The 15720-nt window shown below is 66.2% G+C and overlaps 1 protein-coding gene across 5 annotated transcripts in view; it reads left to right on the top strand.

The window, feature by feature from the left end:
• Positions 1-14368, top strand: part of STX1A (syntaxin 1A) — a 205161-nt gene extending 190793 nt beyond the window's left edge. Inside the window, exons 7-11 of one of the 5 annotated variants that reach the window (XR_012897117.1) lie at positions 4856-4929; positions 8573-8710; positions 9114-9329; positions 11479-11730; positions 13456-13493. Coding sequence is in view for 3 of the 5 variants with exons in the window: in XM_075904978.1 (XP_075761093.1) it covers positions 4856-4929; positions 8573-8710; positions 11620-11730; positions 13456-13533 (401 nt within the window). In the remaining 2 variants the exon portion in view is untranslated. Of the gene's footprint in view, positions 1-4855; positions 4930-8572; positions 8711-9113; positions 10023-11478; positions 11731-13455 lie in introns of those variants that run through there. The other 4 variants (XR_012897118.1, XM_075904978.1, XM_075904976.1 and 1 more) reach the window with 4 other exon arrangements.
• The last annotated feature ends 1352 nt before the right edge of the window (positions 14369-15720 follow it).

Here is a 15720-nt window from a genome sequence, read left to right as displayed (position 1 = left end):
GGTGAAACTCTTGGAAGCTGTTTCCTGGCTCAGCCTCTCGACTCTGCTCCTGCCGTCTCCTCGGCGACTGCTGTGTGTATTGTGATGCTGGCGACAAGCTGCACGCGTGGGCTGTGCCGCCGGTAGCCGGCTGTCGAGTGTTTGCGAGAGGTGTGCAGAGGTTGCAATTAATAGCTGCTGAGTTAGCGAGGAGGGAGCCCTTTTCAGCGCGGGGACTGGGCTATTGCTTAATTAGTGCCCTGCTTTTAGCAAGCCGCGTTGCTGAGGCTCCTCGGCCGTGTCTGGCCAATGGCATTAACAGGCTGGCATCCTCACCAAAGCTCCCTGCACTATTCCTCACCCCTCATCTGTCGGCTGGAAGGTGGGTGAGCCGTGAACGCTCTGCTCACACACGGAGCCATGCAGAAATCGTTCCAGGCAGGACAGCACGAGTCAAAGGGGCCTGGGGAACTCCGCACCCCTCGGGGTGGCTCTGTGAATGCTCAGACACTGCTTGGCGTTCTGCTGCAGCAGCTGACAGGCGTTGCAGCGGGAATTGCAGGTAGCAAATTGATTTGGCCCTAAGCTTTCGTGGGCTAGAACCCGCTTTGCTGCCCTTTGGGTGCCAGCCCAGGGAAGCTTAGGCCCAAATAAACGTGTTGGTCTCAAGGTGCCACAGGGCTCCTCTTGTTTTTACTCAGAAACCTGTAACATGTCCCTCAACATTACTCCTTGGTGTCTGCCCCCGCCCCCCCGCGCAAGGCGCTTCTCAACAGCTAGCCGTCCAAACAAGTGGAAAGACAAACTCGCTGTGATCAATACAAATGACAAAACCACAACGGGCTTCTGCCAAGCCTCGGTAGCTGGGCACGAGCTATGCAGGGGACAGCAGCTCTGCAGGCAGGGGCTGGCTCACGTCCAGTAGAAAAATGGAGTGAGATGTGAGCTCCCTCGGCATTCCCCAGGGCCAGGCCGTGAACCTGGGTCTGAGCCAGGCTGGGAGAAGATTTTCACTTTCCCTGCAAAGCTAGAGATTCCGTGGGTCTCCCTGGGCGCGGGCTGTGTGTCTACATGTGGCTCAAGAGCTGCTATCAGCCCCCAGGGGCAGGGGAGGGAAGCCTCTGGGAACAAAACGCTGGCCCTCCCAGTGTGGGCGTGAGACGTACGGGCAGGCTCCCACGTCCTCTGGGCTGCAAATGGCCCAGGCATGGGTTCATATGGAAGGTCTTAAATCTGACCCTTGCGGCTGGTGGAGGGAGGAGCAGAAACCTGAGGAAATTCCTGAACTTCCGTTTGTCGGCTCCAGATCCCAGTGGGGGCGCTGAGGGTGAGCTTGTGGGTAGAACTTCAGGGGGATGATTCTCCGCCTGCCAGGAACACGGGCTAAGCTTCCCTTTAACCAGCAAAGCGTGTGAGTTTCATGGAGACATCAGCTCCACCCTGCACGAGGAATAGGGTCGCCATATGGTTTAACCAAAAATACCGAACACTCCCCCCCTCAGAAAAAAAACACTGGGGAAAAAATTCTGTTGCAGGAAAAAAATGGGGGGGGGGAGACCAAAGTTGTTGAGCAAAAAAAAAAAAAGGACTCTGAGAGTTAAGGAAAAAAAAATTAAATCAAACAGCAGGGCCCCTTTCAGAGCACTGCAGAGTCAGAACAGGGATAGGTACAGCGGCGTGGCTGCGCATTGCGTCCCCTTGGTCTTTAGGCTTTTTGCCGGTGGCCATGTTGTTTTGTTGGTCAAGGCAGACTGCAGCTTCCCTGCAGAACCAGGTAAGCAGGGCGTCTGGGGGCGGGGGGAGGCCAGGGGCTGGCCCCAATTGCCGAGTGTGTCGTAGGGTTGCCAGGTGTCTGGTATTTTGCCTCTTGGCCAGGAGAAAACATTTTAGGTGTCCAGTATTTTCTGAATTTTTTTTTACTGGGCAGGAGGAAAAAATACTGGACTGCCCGGGTCGATACTGGACACCTGGCAACCCTAATGAGGAGCTGGGGCACTTCGTTAAAGCGATTTCAGTGACCGGCCTGTTTCTCACCCTCCCCCGTTCACGGGGAGATGGCTGGGGGACTGAGCAGACATAGCGCTCAGCCACAAGGATGGAGGGTTTCCCTTCTGCTGGCGAAGTCGATGTGCCGTGGGGAATGGGGGCAGTGCAGGGCCAGGCCAGCGCCAGCCAGAGAAATCACCGTCAGCCCCTCCTGGCCCCGCGGGAAGCCGGCTCGTAGGGAGGTGAGTCCTGGAAGCCCCTCTCTCTGCCCAGGAGGGGGCGGCAGGACACGCCAGCACAGTCAGGGAGCTTCTGTGGCCGCTACCCCAGGCGGGGGTCGTGCACAGGAGCCAAACCCGGCTCCAATCTAGCGGCCAGTCGAATGCTGGACAGTGCCTGGAGCTGGGCCTTGCCTGCAGCAGCAGAGTCAGTGCGGGGCCGTCAGCCCCCGGCAGGGGCTTCATCTCAGCACTGGGGCCGTTCCCAGGGCCGGGTGCCGCCTGGCGTCCTGCTCCGCGCAGCGAGGGGAGGTACCTGGTGGGCGCTGGCATGCGGCTGCGAAGGCCTCCAGAGCCCTAGGCCCCATTCCCCCTGCACCCCAAGCAGCCATTCAGTGCTACCTTTCCCTGATGCGTTTCGACAGGGGCCTGGCTCTCACTGCTCACTTCTGTATATTTAATATTTTGAGAGAGGCAGGTGAATAATAGTCACAGATGGGCTGTGCACTGATTTGGCCACCCGTTGTCACATTCCTCCCAAATAAACACAGCTAGTTCTGTAGGTGTCCAGGTCCCATTAGTCACGTGTGTTATTTGTGAGTTCTGCTCACTCACTTTGCATTTCACGAGGCAGCTGGCTCTCAGGGTTGGCAGAGCTGGGTTCCTGGCCAGTTTATCAGGGTCCCTTCCAGCCCCTTAAGAAGCCAGTTTCCTTGTTTCCAGTAGGGTTTTTCTCTCGCTTGTTCTTTTGGGTTTTTTATCAACATTTTGTAGGTTTTTCTGACATTTGCATAACACCCTAGGCCAGGGCTATTCAACTTTGGATGCCCCAGGGGGCCACAGTGATACCCACAGCACATGGTGAAGACTGCAACTTAAGTGTGGTTGCATAAACATGCAAATATATGCAAATAGCTTCTTTCACACTGATGGCCATGAATACAAAGATGAAGGCAAGACTACACAACACACTGGCCCCATTGAAGTCAGTTCTGCTGCTATTAATAAAATGCAACATCTACCCGCTTTCCAGCCCATGCCAGCACTTGGAAGGAGCCTGGCCATTAACTACTAAAACGCGTATCAGACCTGGCTGTGCAGCATGTTCCCAGTGGTGGCCATAGTCGAAGAGTCCCGCCCCACGTGAACCCAACCCGCCCCGCGGGCCACACATGGGCGACAGGCCACGTGTGGCCTGCGGACTACGTGTTGGGTAGCCCTGCTTTGGTAAATGGTCCCTTCACCATTATGCCAGGGCAGATCTGAGTTCCACGACATCTTAACTTCCACCAACCCGCCCATTTCCAAGCTGACGAGCAGCGTTTTCCAAGCCGTTACGTCTCTTGCAGGGCGCCAGGCCTGGCCTGGGATTTCTGAAGGCCCGTGGGTGCCCCCGTCAAATGGGAGCCATTCGCCATGTGCATTCTTCAGCCCTTGAGGAGCCACAGGCTGCTGCTCCGACCCCGGCTCGGCTGGCTGGCTGGGGCAGGCTCGAGCATAGGGCGCTGGTTCTGGGCCCTAGGCACGCGCTGCAGCAGCAGGCTCCTGAAACGAGGGCCGGCTCTCCAGAGGCTGCTCCCTTCCTCCCCAAGAGCTGCTGCCTTTCCCAGAGTCCCATCACAAGCGTGGCCCCTCTGGCTCCGTCGTGGTGGAACGTCGCGCCCCAGGGACCAGGAGGAGGCAGCCTCCCGTGGCCAGAGCTCTCCTCCCGGGAGGTAGAGCCTCCCTTAGCCAGGCCACTGCTGCTGGTGTCAGCGGCGCCCCGAGCTGCAGAGCAGGTCAGCCAAAGATCACGGGGATAAGGTCCCCGGTGCAGACCCTCTGTGCATGCCAGCCTGGCTCCCCGACGCGGGGAGAAAACCAGGCAGCTGGAATCGGTGCTGCGGGGAAGGCTGAAGCTGCCCAGCTCTGCTGCCTGGCCGCTCCCATGTGGCACTCAGAGAACAGCTTCTCACAAGCCACCTCCCGGCTCTGTAGGCCTGGGCTCTGCTCTGACCCCTGCTGCAAGCCAGAGGGCTGCCCGGGCAGAGGACAGCAACAGGCCCACCCCGCTGCACCCTGGCCCTGGCCCTGTCAGCACAGTGTTAGAGGAGGGGCAGTCACCGTGCGGTGTTGGTGGGGGCGTCACGGCCACATGGGGCAAGGCGACCCCAGTGAGGATCCGGGGAGAGTCACTCTAGAGAGGGCCGTGACGCTTAGGTTTGCCCCTTTTCTCTGGACACGACTGGCCCTAGTCTGGGCCACGGCAGCCCGGAGAGCAGCCTATGGACAAACAGCACCCAGCCCCTGTGGACTGGGGCCCCTGGCTGGCTCAGGGCTGCCCGGGGAGCGTCGGTGCTCTGAGACATCCACACCAGGGGGTAGCGTGGCAGATACCAGCTCCTGCTGGCCACTGGCCGGGACAATGGGAGACGCTCCTTGCTCTTTATACGGAGGGGGCCTTGGCGCCAGGCCAGTCGGTGACTGCTCTCGAGCGCATTGGAGGCCGGGGCTTGCTTCGCCTTCCAGCAGCACCTGTGCGCCTCTGGCCAAAGCAGACCTGGCCCGTAGAGTCTACAAAGCCAAAGGCTCGCCACGGGGTCTGCCGGATTGAGGGTCAGAGGGGCAGGGCCCTGGGCTATGCCTAGCTACTTTCTGCCCTTCTCAATTCCTGCCCTCTCTGTTCCTTGCAGCTGGCAGGACCACGACCAGTGAGGAGCTGGAGGACATGCTGGAGAGCGGGAATCCGGCCATCTTCTCCTCGGGGGTAAGACACTCGGTTCCTGCAGCTCAAGCCCAAGTGCAGCCGGGACGGGACCGAGAACAGCCCAGCCAGCCGGACGGAGCCTGTGCTGTTCACTACCCACCTGCCTGTGTATGCAGCAGCATCTCAGAGCACAGGAGTCCCCACCCCCCCGTCTGCGTGTTGTGAGAGCAGGCCGAGGACTTCCAGGTGCCTCGGCAGGGCCAGAGAACGTGCCCGCAGCATGCAGAGGGAGTGCACACCAGGGCAGGGGGAAGGGCACCGGCTGGCTCCGGCAGATCTCACCTGCCCCAGGCACCAGCATGACAGCCAGGGGCAGCCCAGGCTTCTAGTTGTGACCAAATGGCCGACAAGTAGAGCACGCCCTGCCTCACGTTCCCCTCTCTGCACCCAGACACCCCTCCCAGGGGCACTGCAGAGGCTTCTCCCCACCTTGAGCTCTTGGGGGCCTTCACACCGGCCCTGCGAGCGGCTGAGGTTACGGCAGGCCCGTCTCGCCCTCCGACTGTTCCTCACCCGCGCGCTCCCGCCCTGCAAGCGACTGAGTATAGGGCAGGCCCATCTCGCCCGCCGGCTGTTCCTCACCCGCGCGCTCCCGCCCTGCAAGCGGCTGAGGATACGGCAGGCCCGTCTCGCCCGCCAGCTGTTCCTCACCCGCGCGCTCCCGCCCTGCAAGCGACTGAGTATAGGGCAGGCCCATCTCGCCCGCCGGCTGTTCCTTACCCGCGCGCTCCCGCCCTGCGAGCGGCTGAGGATACGGCAGGCCCGTCTCGCCCGCTGACTCTTCCTCACGCGCGCACTCCCGCCCTGTGAGTGGCTGAGGTTACGGCAGGCCAGTGTCGCCCGTTGGCTGTCCCTTACCCGCGCGCTCCCTCCCTGCAAGTGGCTGAGGATACGGCAGGCCCGTCTCGCCCGCCGGCTGTTCCTCACCCGCGCGCTCCCGCCCTGCGAGCGACTGACGTTACGGCAGGCCAGTGTCGCCCGTTGGCTGTTCCTCACCCGCGCGCTCCCTCCCTGTGAGTGGCTGAGGTTACGGCAGGCCCGTCTCGCCCTCCGACTGTTCCTTACCCGCGTGCTGCCGCCCTGCGAGCGACTGAGTATAGGGCAGGCCCATCTCGCCCGCCGGCTGTTCCTTACCCGCGCGCTCCTGCCCTGCGAGCGACTGACGTTACGGCAGGCCAGTGTCGCCCGTTGGCTGTCCCTTACCCGCGCGCTCCCTCCCTGTGAGTGGCTGAGGTTACGGCAGGCCCGTCTCGCCCGCTGGCTGTTCCTTACCCGCGCGCTCCCGCCCTGCGAGCGACTGACGTTACGGCAGGCCAGTGTCGTCCGTTGGCTGTCCCTTACCTGCGCGCTCCGGCCCTGCGAGCGGCTGAGGTTACGGCAGGCCCATCTCGCCCGCCGGCTGTTCCTTACCCGCGCGCTCCTGCCCTGCGAGCGGCTGACATTACGGCAGGCCCGTCTCGCCCGCCGACTGTTCCTCACCCGCGCACTCCCGCCCTGCGAGCGACTGACGTTACAGCAGGCCCGTCTCGCCCGCCGACTGTTCCTCACCCGCGCACTCCCACCCTGCGAGCGACTGACGTTACGGCAGGCCCGTCTCGCCCGCCGACTGTTCCTCACCCGCGCACTCCCACCCTGCGAGCGACTGACGTTACGGCAGGCCCGTCTCGCCCGCCGACTGTTCCTCACCCGCGCACTCCCGCCCTGCGAGCGACTGACGTTACGGCAGGCCCGTCTCGCCCGCCGATTGTTCCTCACCCGCGCACTCCCGCCCTGCGAGCGACTGACGTTACGGCAAGCCCGTCTCGCCTGCTGACTGTTCCTTACCCGCGCGCTCCTGCCCTGCTTGGCTCGTGCGCCCGCAGGCAAAGCCAATACAAACCAGGCCCTTGGATGCAAACGGGAGGAGGCATCTGATTTTTCTCCTTGGCCCATTCTGGGGTACGTCTGGGTGGGGGCAGCGAGCAATACTGCCAGGGGTGTGGCTCGGCTGGAGCTGTCTCGGGATGGGGCAGAGCCCAGCCGCTGCTAGAATCCTTCCTCCTCCCTGTGCACACAGCCACGTGAGCGAAGCTCATTCCCCCCAGCCTACAAGGGCCCAGCTATGCCCCCGTGCAGCCCCTCCCCTCTCTCAGCCCCACAGGCTCTTCTGCCCCATCGCTCCCCCATCCCCAGAGCCCTGGAGAGCCCCTCCCCATCTGCCTTTCCCTCCCTGTCCCAGTGCCCCTGTGCGGTGCCCCTGCTTTGCTCTCTGGCCTGCCAGAAGCAGGGATCCCGGAGGCAAGTGACGAGTGCGCCCGAGTCGTGTAAGCCAGCCCCTTGCTCGGGACAGGAGCCTGGCAGCCCTCAGGCCCCGCTGCCGCTCTCCTGGGAGCCTCGCTGGATGCCCGTGAGCGGTGCTGGCCAGAGCCCTGGAGTGACACCCGCAGTGACTACTCTGGTGCTGGCATGGAGAAGCCCGTGCTCCCTCCCCAGCCCCTCGGGGTCACCAGAGAGCCGCCTCCAGTGCCATCAGTGTCTGGCTCTGTGCTGTCCGGAGTCGAGCCGCCGTCCGGGCAGGAAATGGAAATGTCATGAGCCAAAGGAGGGGGAAAGGCCAGTGGGTGGTTTCTGTGGCCCAGCCCTGCTCACGCGAGGGGCAGGGCACCCTGGGACGCTTCCTGACCGGAGCAGGCAGGTGCTTCAGGAGACACGAGCCGTTTCGTTCCCCAGGAGAAATCCAGCCCCGCAGAGCCCATGTTGCCTGGGGGCCAGTACAGCCAGCCAGCTGTACTGCAGGGACTGTGGCCAAGGAGAGCGGGGGATAAAGCAGAGCCCCGGGGATGTACAACCCCCCAGGGTCTGGGTCGCTGCTCCAGACAGCTGGCACCCAGGACAAAGAACAGGCATGGCCATGGCACAGCACGTGGCGCCGCCCTGAGCACGGGGGCTGGCACGCAGCCGCAGACGCCAAGCTGCATTAGGGCCGGGGCCAACAAGGGCCAGGTATTGCCTGAGACCCAGGTCATTCAGCACAGGCCACTTGCAGCATGAGGAGTGGGAGGTTCCAGCCATTGCTGGGCCCAGGGCCAAGCCTGCCCTGGCCCAGCAGATCCTGGTGGCTGCAGGGGACACCCTGTATCCCAGCTGGGCAGCAGCTCAAGAGCTCCATGTGGCATGCGGGGCCAGGCAGGGATGCGAGGGCGGCTGGCTGGCCCTGGCACTGTGCTAGATCCTCCCAGGCTGCAGCCACGAGCACCTGGGGGCCCCGGGCAGTCAGCCTCCCGCAGGCAAGGCCCAGCTCCGTGCAGGGGGCTGCCTCTCCTGAGCCTGCAACGGTGCATGCAGTCTAGTGCTGTGGGACGCTCACCGCGGCCTGGCGTCGCCCCAGCCCAAACCGGCCCTGCTGGTGTCCGCCTGCGAGAGCCAACTCCAGCCCCATCAGCACTGGCTGCTTACGTGCCACGGTCAGGCCACGACCCACCCGGCCCTAGTGTCTGCCCTGCCAGAGCTCACGACACGCGAGCCTTTGCGTTAGGCATCTGGGCCCCCCGGCCATTACCAGGCTAGTGCCGCAGGAAGGCCGGGCCCATGAGAGCCCCTGGGCTAAGCCGCCCCCCATGGGTTCCCCAGGCGGTGCCCAAGAGCCCTCTCCCGCTCCCTGCAGATCATCATGGACTCCAGCATCACGAAGCAGGCGCTGAACGAGATTGAGACGCGGCACAGCGAGATCATCAAGCTGGAGAACAGCATCCGGGAGCTGCACGACATGTTCATGGACATGGCCATGCTGGTGGAGAGCCAGGTGGGTGTGGCAGGGCCCTGTGGCTCCCACGGGCCCTGCCAGGTGCACACTCCCTGCTCCTGCCCTGCCTGCCTGGGTAGCTGCTGGGGCTTGGGTCTGACCCATGCATCGAGTGGGAAGGGAAGGGCAGGCCCCAGGTGCAGTCCACTGCAAGAGGCCCCAGCCACTCACTTCTGTGGTCACAGCTGCCTGTAGGCCGGGGAGCCCCTCCCTCCTGTGGGAACGACCCTGTGCTAGCCAGGCCCTGTGTGCATGGGGCCCTGGCCCTGAGGACGGGGCAATGGGAAGACTGTGGATGCCAGGGGCTGTATTTGGGCAGGGGAGCAGTGACCTCGCAAGAGATCTGGCTGCTCCGGGAGCCCCTCTGCAGGAGCCGTCAGTAAATGGGCTTTTGACACCGCAGCTCTGGGCCCAGCTGGGACCCGGGAGCACTGGGGGAAGTGCCCACTGCGAACCCCGAGCCTTCCTTGGGTGTCAGGCCACGTGCAGCTGCCTCAGCCTGTCACCCCGGAGCGCCAGGCCTGGGCTGCCAGGGGAGACCTGGCCTGCTCTTTCCTGACCCTCTTCTTACCTGACATGCTGCCGCCGAGCACTTGGATGAGCGTGACTCAGCCAGCAGGTACCGTGCACGGCCCAGTGTGGGCCAGCCCGCTGCATGCGCTTGTCTGCATGGCCCGTGCCCCCGCATGTGTGTGCTCCCTCCCCAGGCCAGGACACTGGCCCCTTGGCACCCTGCTCGGCTGAAGCAGCAGGCCATGGCCCAGCGCCCGGGCACCTGGGGACACTGCAGCGATTGCCTGCCTGGCTGAGTGGGGCAAATGGGTCCAGCTGGCCCCCAGGGGGCCCCTGACTGGGGCAGCTCTGTGGAGGGCTAGGCCCCTCGCTGGGCACTGGCAGGCGGAGCCACCCCCTGGTCCCAGGGAGCACCCGGGGCCAGTCCTAAGCCATGTCCCTTGCCCACCCCCGACTGGCGCAGCTGGTACTGCCCTGGCAGCATCACGTGCCAGGAACCCCCAGCACCACTGCCACAGCCATTGCCACGCAAGCCACGGGCTGGAAGGGAGACCTACACAAAAGTGCAGCCAGGGCTGTCTCAGTGTGGGGGCGGGGCGTGGTGTGGCGTGCTGGCCCCCCACTTGGCTGCACAGCGTGTTGGTGCGTGCGCAGTGGGCGCTGCCACATGCCTAGTGCAGCCTCGTGTCCCCTTCTCAGCCCCCTGCCTGGTGGGTACCTGACCTCAGGCAGAGAGGGCAGCTGTGTGACTGGGGAGGGGAGGGCTGAGCAGCTGGGGGGTAGGGATGGGGGTATCCAGTGAGGGCAGCTGAGGGGCTGGCATGGGAGGGCACAGGGGGATCACCAGTGCAAGAGGCAGGGAAGGGGTATTCAGTGGGGGGGGGGCTGAGGGGCTGGCAAGGAGGGCTCCAGTGGTGGGAGCTGAAGGGCGGGAGTAGGGAGGACTGGTGGGGGGATGGAGAGGGGGTATACAGTGTGGGGGGGAGCTGAGGGGCTGGTGTGGAGGGGTTCCAGTGTGAGGGGGGGACCGGAAGGACTCCAGTGCAGGGGGAGGGGCTGAAGGGCTGGGGGGGGGTTGAAGGGCTGGGGTGGGGGTTTCCAGTATGGGGGGGGAGCAGGAAGGACTCCAGTGCAGGGGGAGGGGCTGAAGGGCTGGGGGGGGTTGAAGGGCTGGGGTGGGGGTTTCCAGTGTGGGGGGGGGAGCAGGAAGGACTCCAGTGCAGGGGGAGGGGCTGAAGGGCTGGGGGGGGTTGAAGGGCTGGGGTGGGGGTTTCCAGTGTGGGGGGGGGAGCAGGAAGGACTCCAGTGCAGGGGGAGGGGCTGAGGGGTTGGCACTGGGGGGCTGAAGGGCTGGGGTGGGGGTTTCCAGTGTGGGGGGGGGAGCAGGAAGGACTCCAGTGCAGGGGGAGGGGCTGAGGGGTTGGCACGGGGGGGGCTGAAGGGCTGGGGTGGGGTTTCCAGTGTGGGGGGGGGAGCAGGAAGGACTCCAGTGCAGGGGGAGGGGCTGAGGGGTTGGCACTGGGGGGCTGAAGGGCTGGGGTGGGGGTTTCCAGTGTGGGGGGGGGGGAGCAGGAAGGACTCCAGTGCAGGGGGAGGGGCTGGCATAAGGGGGCACCTCCTGCTCCGACTGCTGACTTTGAGGGCACTGGATTCCTGCAGGGATTAGTCTGCCCCGGGCCAGGTCTAGCATCTGCCCTGTCCCGCAATGCCCCAGCCCTATAACCTCTCCCCTCGGCACTGCCAGCTGCATGGCTAAGTGGTGCCCCAAGGGCTAGCCCAGGTGGGCCGTGGGCCCCAGCTGATGGGGTAGGGCGCCCCCAGCAGGGGCTTGGCTCCTCGTGCCCACGTGGCGGGGAGCAGCAGGGCAGTGCAGGGGGCAGGGGACTGTCCGTGCATGGCAGTAGCGCTTGTGCCCGTCTGTGTGGTGTCTGTCCCATGCAGCCGGGGGGGGCCCCGAGCCCTGCTGTGAGTCCTGGGTGAGAAATGCCGAGTTCCCCGACATGGCACTTGGGATGTTCCAAAGCCCTGTGCCGGTCCCAGGCGGGGAACAGCCCCCCAGTACCCACGGGGGCCCAAGCGGGAGAATCTGCTGAACCGCACGGCCAGGCCTGGGCGGGACGAGCCGGACAGCCATGGGCCCTGAGGCTTCCTTCCTTATATCTGGCCCCAGCCCCGGGGCCCCAGCGCAAGGCAGGGCTCAGCAGCCAGAGGAGGCAAATGGCGAGTCTCACCTCTCGCTCCTCTCTCCTGCACAGGGGGGCGGTGCCCAAGCCCTGCACTGCGAGAGGGCGTACGGGCCAGCCACGGCGCAGCGAGCGAGCAGGTAAGGGGAGCAGGCCAGGGCGGGGGCCTGGAACTCACGTCTGGCTGTCTCCGGCCGGGGGTTCGCGGCGCAGGGGGAGATGATTGACCGCATCGAGTACAACGTGGAGCACTCTGTGGACTACGTGGAGCGGGCGGTCTCCGATACCAAGAAGGCTGTTAAGTACCAGAGCAAAGCCCGGCGGGTGAGTAGTGTGTGCGGCGGGGCCAGCCATGGGCCTGCAGCCCCTCTCTGCTGGGCACAGGCCTCCCCTGCTAGGTAGAGCCTCCGCAGCCCCATGGCAGGCAGTGGGGCCCCAGTTACCATTCTCCCCAGTCCCTGGCTTCTCCGCCAGTGCAGCGCCAAGTGCCAAGAAGGGCTCCCTGCTGGCAGGTGGCTGCGTCCCCCACTTGGAGGCGGTAGGGCCATGCCCAGCCTTGGCTCCAGGGCTCAGGTGCAGGAGGGACTGGCTGGGCTCCATTCTGCCATGAGGGTCATGGCTTGAGTCTTGCCTGTTCAAGAGGTTGGGGACTCAATGTGACCAGCACGTGGGGCCAGCCAGAGAGCACAGCCGGCCGGGTAATGGGGGCTCCCAGGGCACAGCTGGCCGGGTATAGGGGGCTCCCAGGTCGCAGTCGGCCGGGTAATGGGGGCTCCCAGGGCGCAGTCGGCCGGGTAATGGGGGCTCCCAGGTCGCAGTCGGCCGGGTAATGGGGGCTCCCAGGGCACAGTCGGCCGGGTAATGGGGGCTCCTAGGGCACAGTCGGCCGGGTAATGGGGGCTCCCAGGGCACAGCCGGCCGGGTAATGGGGGCTCCTAGGGCACAGTCGGCCGGGTAATGGGGGCTCCCAGGGCACAGCTGGCCGGGTAATGGGGGCTCCCAGGGCACAGCTGGCCGGGTAATGGGGGCTCCCAGGGCACAGCCGGCCGGGTAATGGGGGCTCCCAGGGCACAGCCGGCCGGGTAATGGGGGCTCCCAGGGCACAGCTGGCCGGGTAATGGGGGCTCCCAGGGCGCAGCCGGCCGGGTAATGGGGGCTCCCAGGGCACAGCCGGCCGGGTAATGGGGGCTCCCAGGGCACAGCTGGCCGGGTAATGGGGGCTCCCAGGGCACAGCTGGCCGGGTAATGGGGGCTCCCAGGGCACAGCCGGCCGGGTAATGGGGGCTCCCAGGGCACAGCTGGCTGGGTGTGCAGGGCTCTTTGGCAGAGCTGGCGCTGTCCTGCTCCCCCCGGCTCCTAGGGAGAGCAGCCGAATGTGCAGGGGAGGGCAGGGAGCGACGGACACACCTGCCCCCTGCAGGTGCCATGGGGCGGGGTTCACTGGGCAGAGGAGACATGGGGAGCGTGGGGAGCCAGGATTTGCAGCCAGAAGAGTGCGGCTGCCTGCAGGTGCTGCCCCAGTCACAGCCCAGTCATAGGGCCCCACTGCAGCCTTCCAAGCGTGCCAGCTCCATCCCTAGGGAACCTTGTGGTGGCTGCCAGCAGGGTGGGCAGGCCAAGGGTCACATGGCAGTCAAGCCTGGGGCTGGTTAGTCCAGGGCCCCAGCTCCGGTGGTGGCCACAAGCTGCTGCTCCAGAGCCAGGCTGGGTCCCTGCCCAGAAGCGTGAGCACAAGGCGCCCCCGGCCGACTCTAGGCCTTTGGCACGGTGATGCTGCCTGGCCCCAAAGCACAGAGGGGAACGACTCCTGTGCAGGTCCCTGCCCCCAGGTCACTCCTGAGAGCTACCCAGCAACCTCAGGCTGACCCCCCAGCGCTCTGCAGCGTGCTCCCAGCGGCTGCCCCTCGTGTACCCGGCCTGGGGAAGCATGGCTGGATGCGGGGCTCAGGGAGCGTGGCTCCCACAGCCCTGCGTGCTCTAAGGGGCAGCGTTGGGCCCGGGCGGTAACCTCTCCCCTCTCTCCCCTCGGTGCCGCCCCCGGCCAAGCAGAAGAAGATCATGATCATTATCTGCTGCGTGGTGCTGGGCATTGTCATCGCCTCCACCTTCGGCGGGATTTTCGGCTAGACCGTTCCAGGCGAAACGCTCCAACACCGCCACGGCGCCAGGCCGAGCGCCGGCCCTGCCACCGGGCCCGAGGGCAGCTGCCCCTGCAGCCACCTGGGTGGGGAGGGGAGGGACCCTCCCCCTCCCCCTCCCCCTCCCCCTCCCAGCAGAACTTCCATTTCTAATGCATGATCGTTTTGTAACACTGTGTGTACGGTGCAGTGCGTCTGTGTGGGGTGGGGCAGGCAGCGACGTGGGGGGGCTGAGCCCCATGAAAGGCTGAGCATGCATGTAGCACGCTGCCTGCCATGGTGCTGGGTGCAGGACAGCAGGGCAAAGGGAGAGCAGCCAGCTCCTTCCCAACCCCCAGCATTGTAGCCTGTTCGGACACACCCGCCACGGCACCCAGCCCTGCAGTGCCGCCCCCCCCCAGGGCACCCGCCACGGCACCCAGCCCTGCAGTGCCGCCCCCCCCCAGGGCACCCGCCACGGCACCCAGCCCTGCAGTGCCGCCCCCCCCAGGGCACCCGCCACGGCACCCAGCCCTGCAGTGCCGCCCCCCCCAGGGCACCCGCCACGGCACCCAGCCCTGCAGTGCCGCCCCCCCCAGGGCACCCGCCACGGCACCCAGCCCTGCAGTGCCGCCCCCCCCAGGGCACCCGCCACGGCACCCAGCCGTGCAGTGCCGCCCCCCCCAGGGCACCCGCCACGGCACCCAGCCCTGCAGTGCCGCCCCCCCAGGGCACCCGCCACGGCACCCAGCCCTGCAGTGCCGCCCCCCCCAGGGCACCCGCCACGGCACCCAGCCCTGCAGTGCCGCCCCCCCCAGGGCACCCGCCACGGCACCCAGCCCTGCAGTGCCGCCCCCCCCAGGGCACCCGCCACGGCACCCAGCCGTGCAGTGCCGCCCCCCCCCAGGGCACCCGCCACGGCACCCAGCCGTGCAGTGCCGCCCCCCCCCAGGGCACCCGCCACGGCACCCAGCCGTGCAGTGCCGCCCCCCCCAGGGCACCCGCCACGGCACCCAGCCCTGCAGTGCCGCCCCCCCCCAGGGCACCCGCCACGGCACCCAGCCCTGCAGTGCCGCCCCCCCCAGGGCACCCGCCACGGCACCCAGCCCTGCAGTGCCGCCCCCCCCAGGGCACCCGCCACGGCACCCAGCCCTGCAGTGCCGCCCCCCCCCCAGGGCACCCGCCACGGCACCCAGCCGTGCAGTGCCGCCCCCCCCAGGGCACCCGCCACGGCACCCAGCCCTGCAGTGCCGCCCCCCCCCAGGGCACCCGCCACGGCACCCAGCCCTGCAGTGCCGCCCCCCCCCAGGGCACCCGCCACGGCACCCAGCCCTGCAGTGCCGCCCCCCCCCAGGGCACCCGCCACGGCACCCAGCCCTGCAGTGCCGCCCCCCCAGGGCACCCGCCACGGCACCCAGGCCTGCAGTGCCGCCCCCCCCCCAGGGCACCCGCCACGGCACCCAGGCCTGCAGTGCCGCCCCCCCCCAGGGCACCCGCCACGGCACCCAGGCCTGCAGTGCCGCCCCCCAGGGCACCCGCCACGGCACCCAGCCCTGCAGTGCCGTTCCCCAGGGCACCCGCCACGGCACCCAGCCCTGCAGTGCCGCCCCCCAGGATACACCCGCCACGGCACCCAGCCCTGCTGGCTCCCTGCGGTGCCCCTCCACAGGGCACACCTGGCCTTGCACATACCCCTCTGCATCCTGCGTTGCCCCCCCCCCCCAGGACAGGCTGATGCAAAACCCCAATGCCTAGTGCCATTCCTTTTACTGCTGTGGCTGGAGGGTGCTTTCTCCAAGGCTGGGCCCATGGGGTTGGCTGGGCCCAGTTCCATGGGGGGGCACATGACAGGTTAGCCTGCCCAGCATGCCACCCCCCCTCTCAGGAACAGGCCCACAGCAGCACCTGCCGGCAGGCAGCGAGGAGCTGTGTGGGGCTGGGCAGGAAGCAGCTAAGCTGTCTGTGCCATTCACCTAGCTAAGGGGATGAAGGTCATGCAGCCCTTCCAAACTGGGGGTCTCCTGCAGGCAGCTCAGTCCTGTCCCTTGCCCCCCATGGGAGGGGCACCAAGGCCCTGCCCTCAGGCTGGTGCTGCCCCAGGGAGGGATCCTGCTGGGCATGGCCGTCTGTGCACCCAGGGCTCAGCTAGGCAGGTTTTCCCCGCCCCTACGGCCACCCATCCCTGACCAGGACTCTG

The sequence above is a fragment of the Pelodiscus sinensis genome, chromosome 21, assembly GCF_049634645.1.
Source record: "Pelodiscus sinensis isolate JC-2024 chromosome 21, ASM4963464v1, whole genome shotgun sequence".
NCBI lineage: Eukaryota > Metazoa > Chordata > Testudines > Trionychidae > Pelodiscus > Pelodiscus sinensis.
The sequence above is the reverse complement of the archived record's forward strand: the minus strand, read 5'-3'. Positions and strand labels throughout refer to the sequence as shown.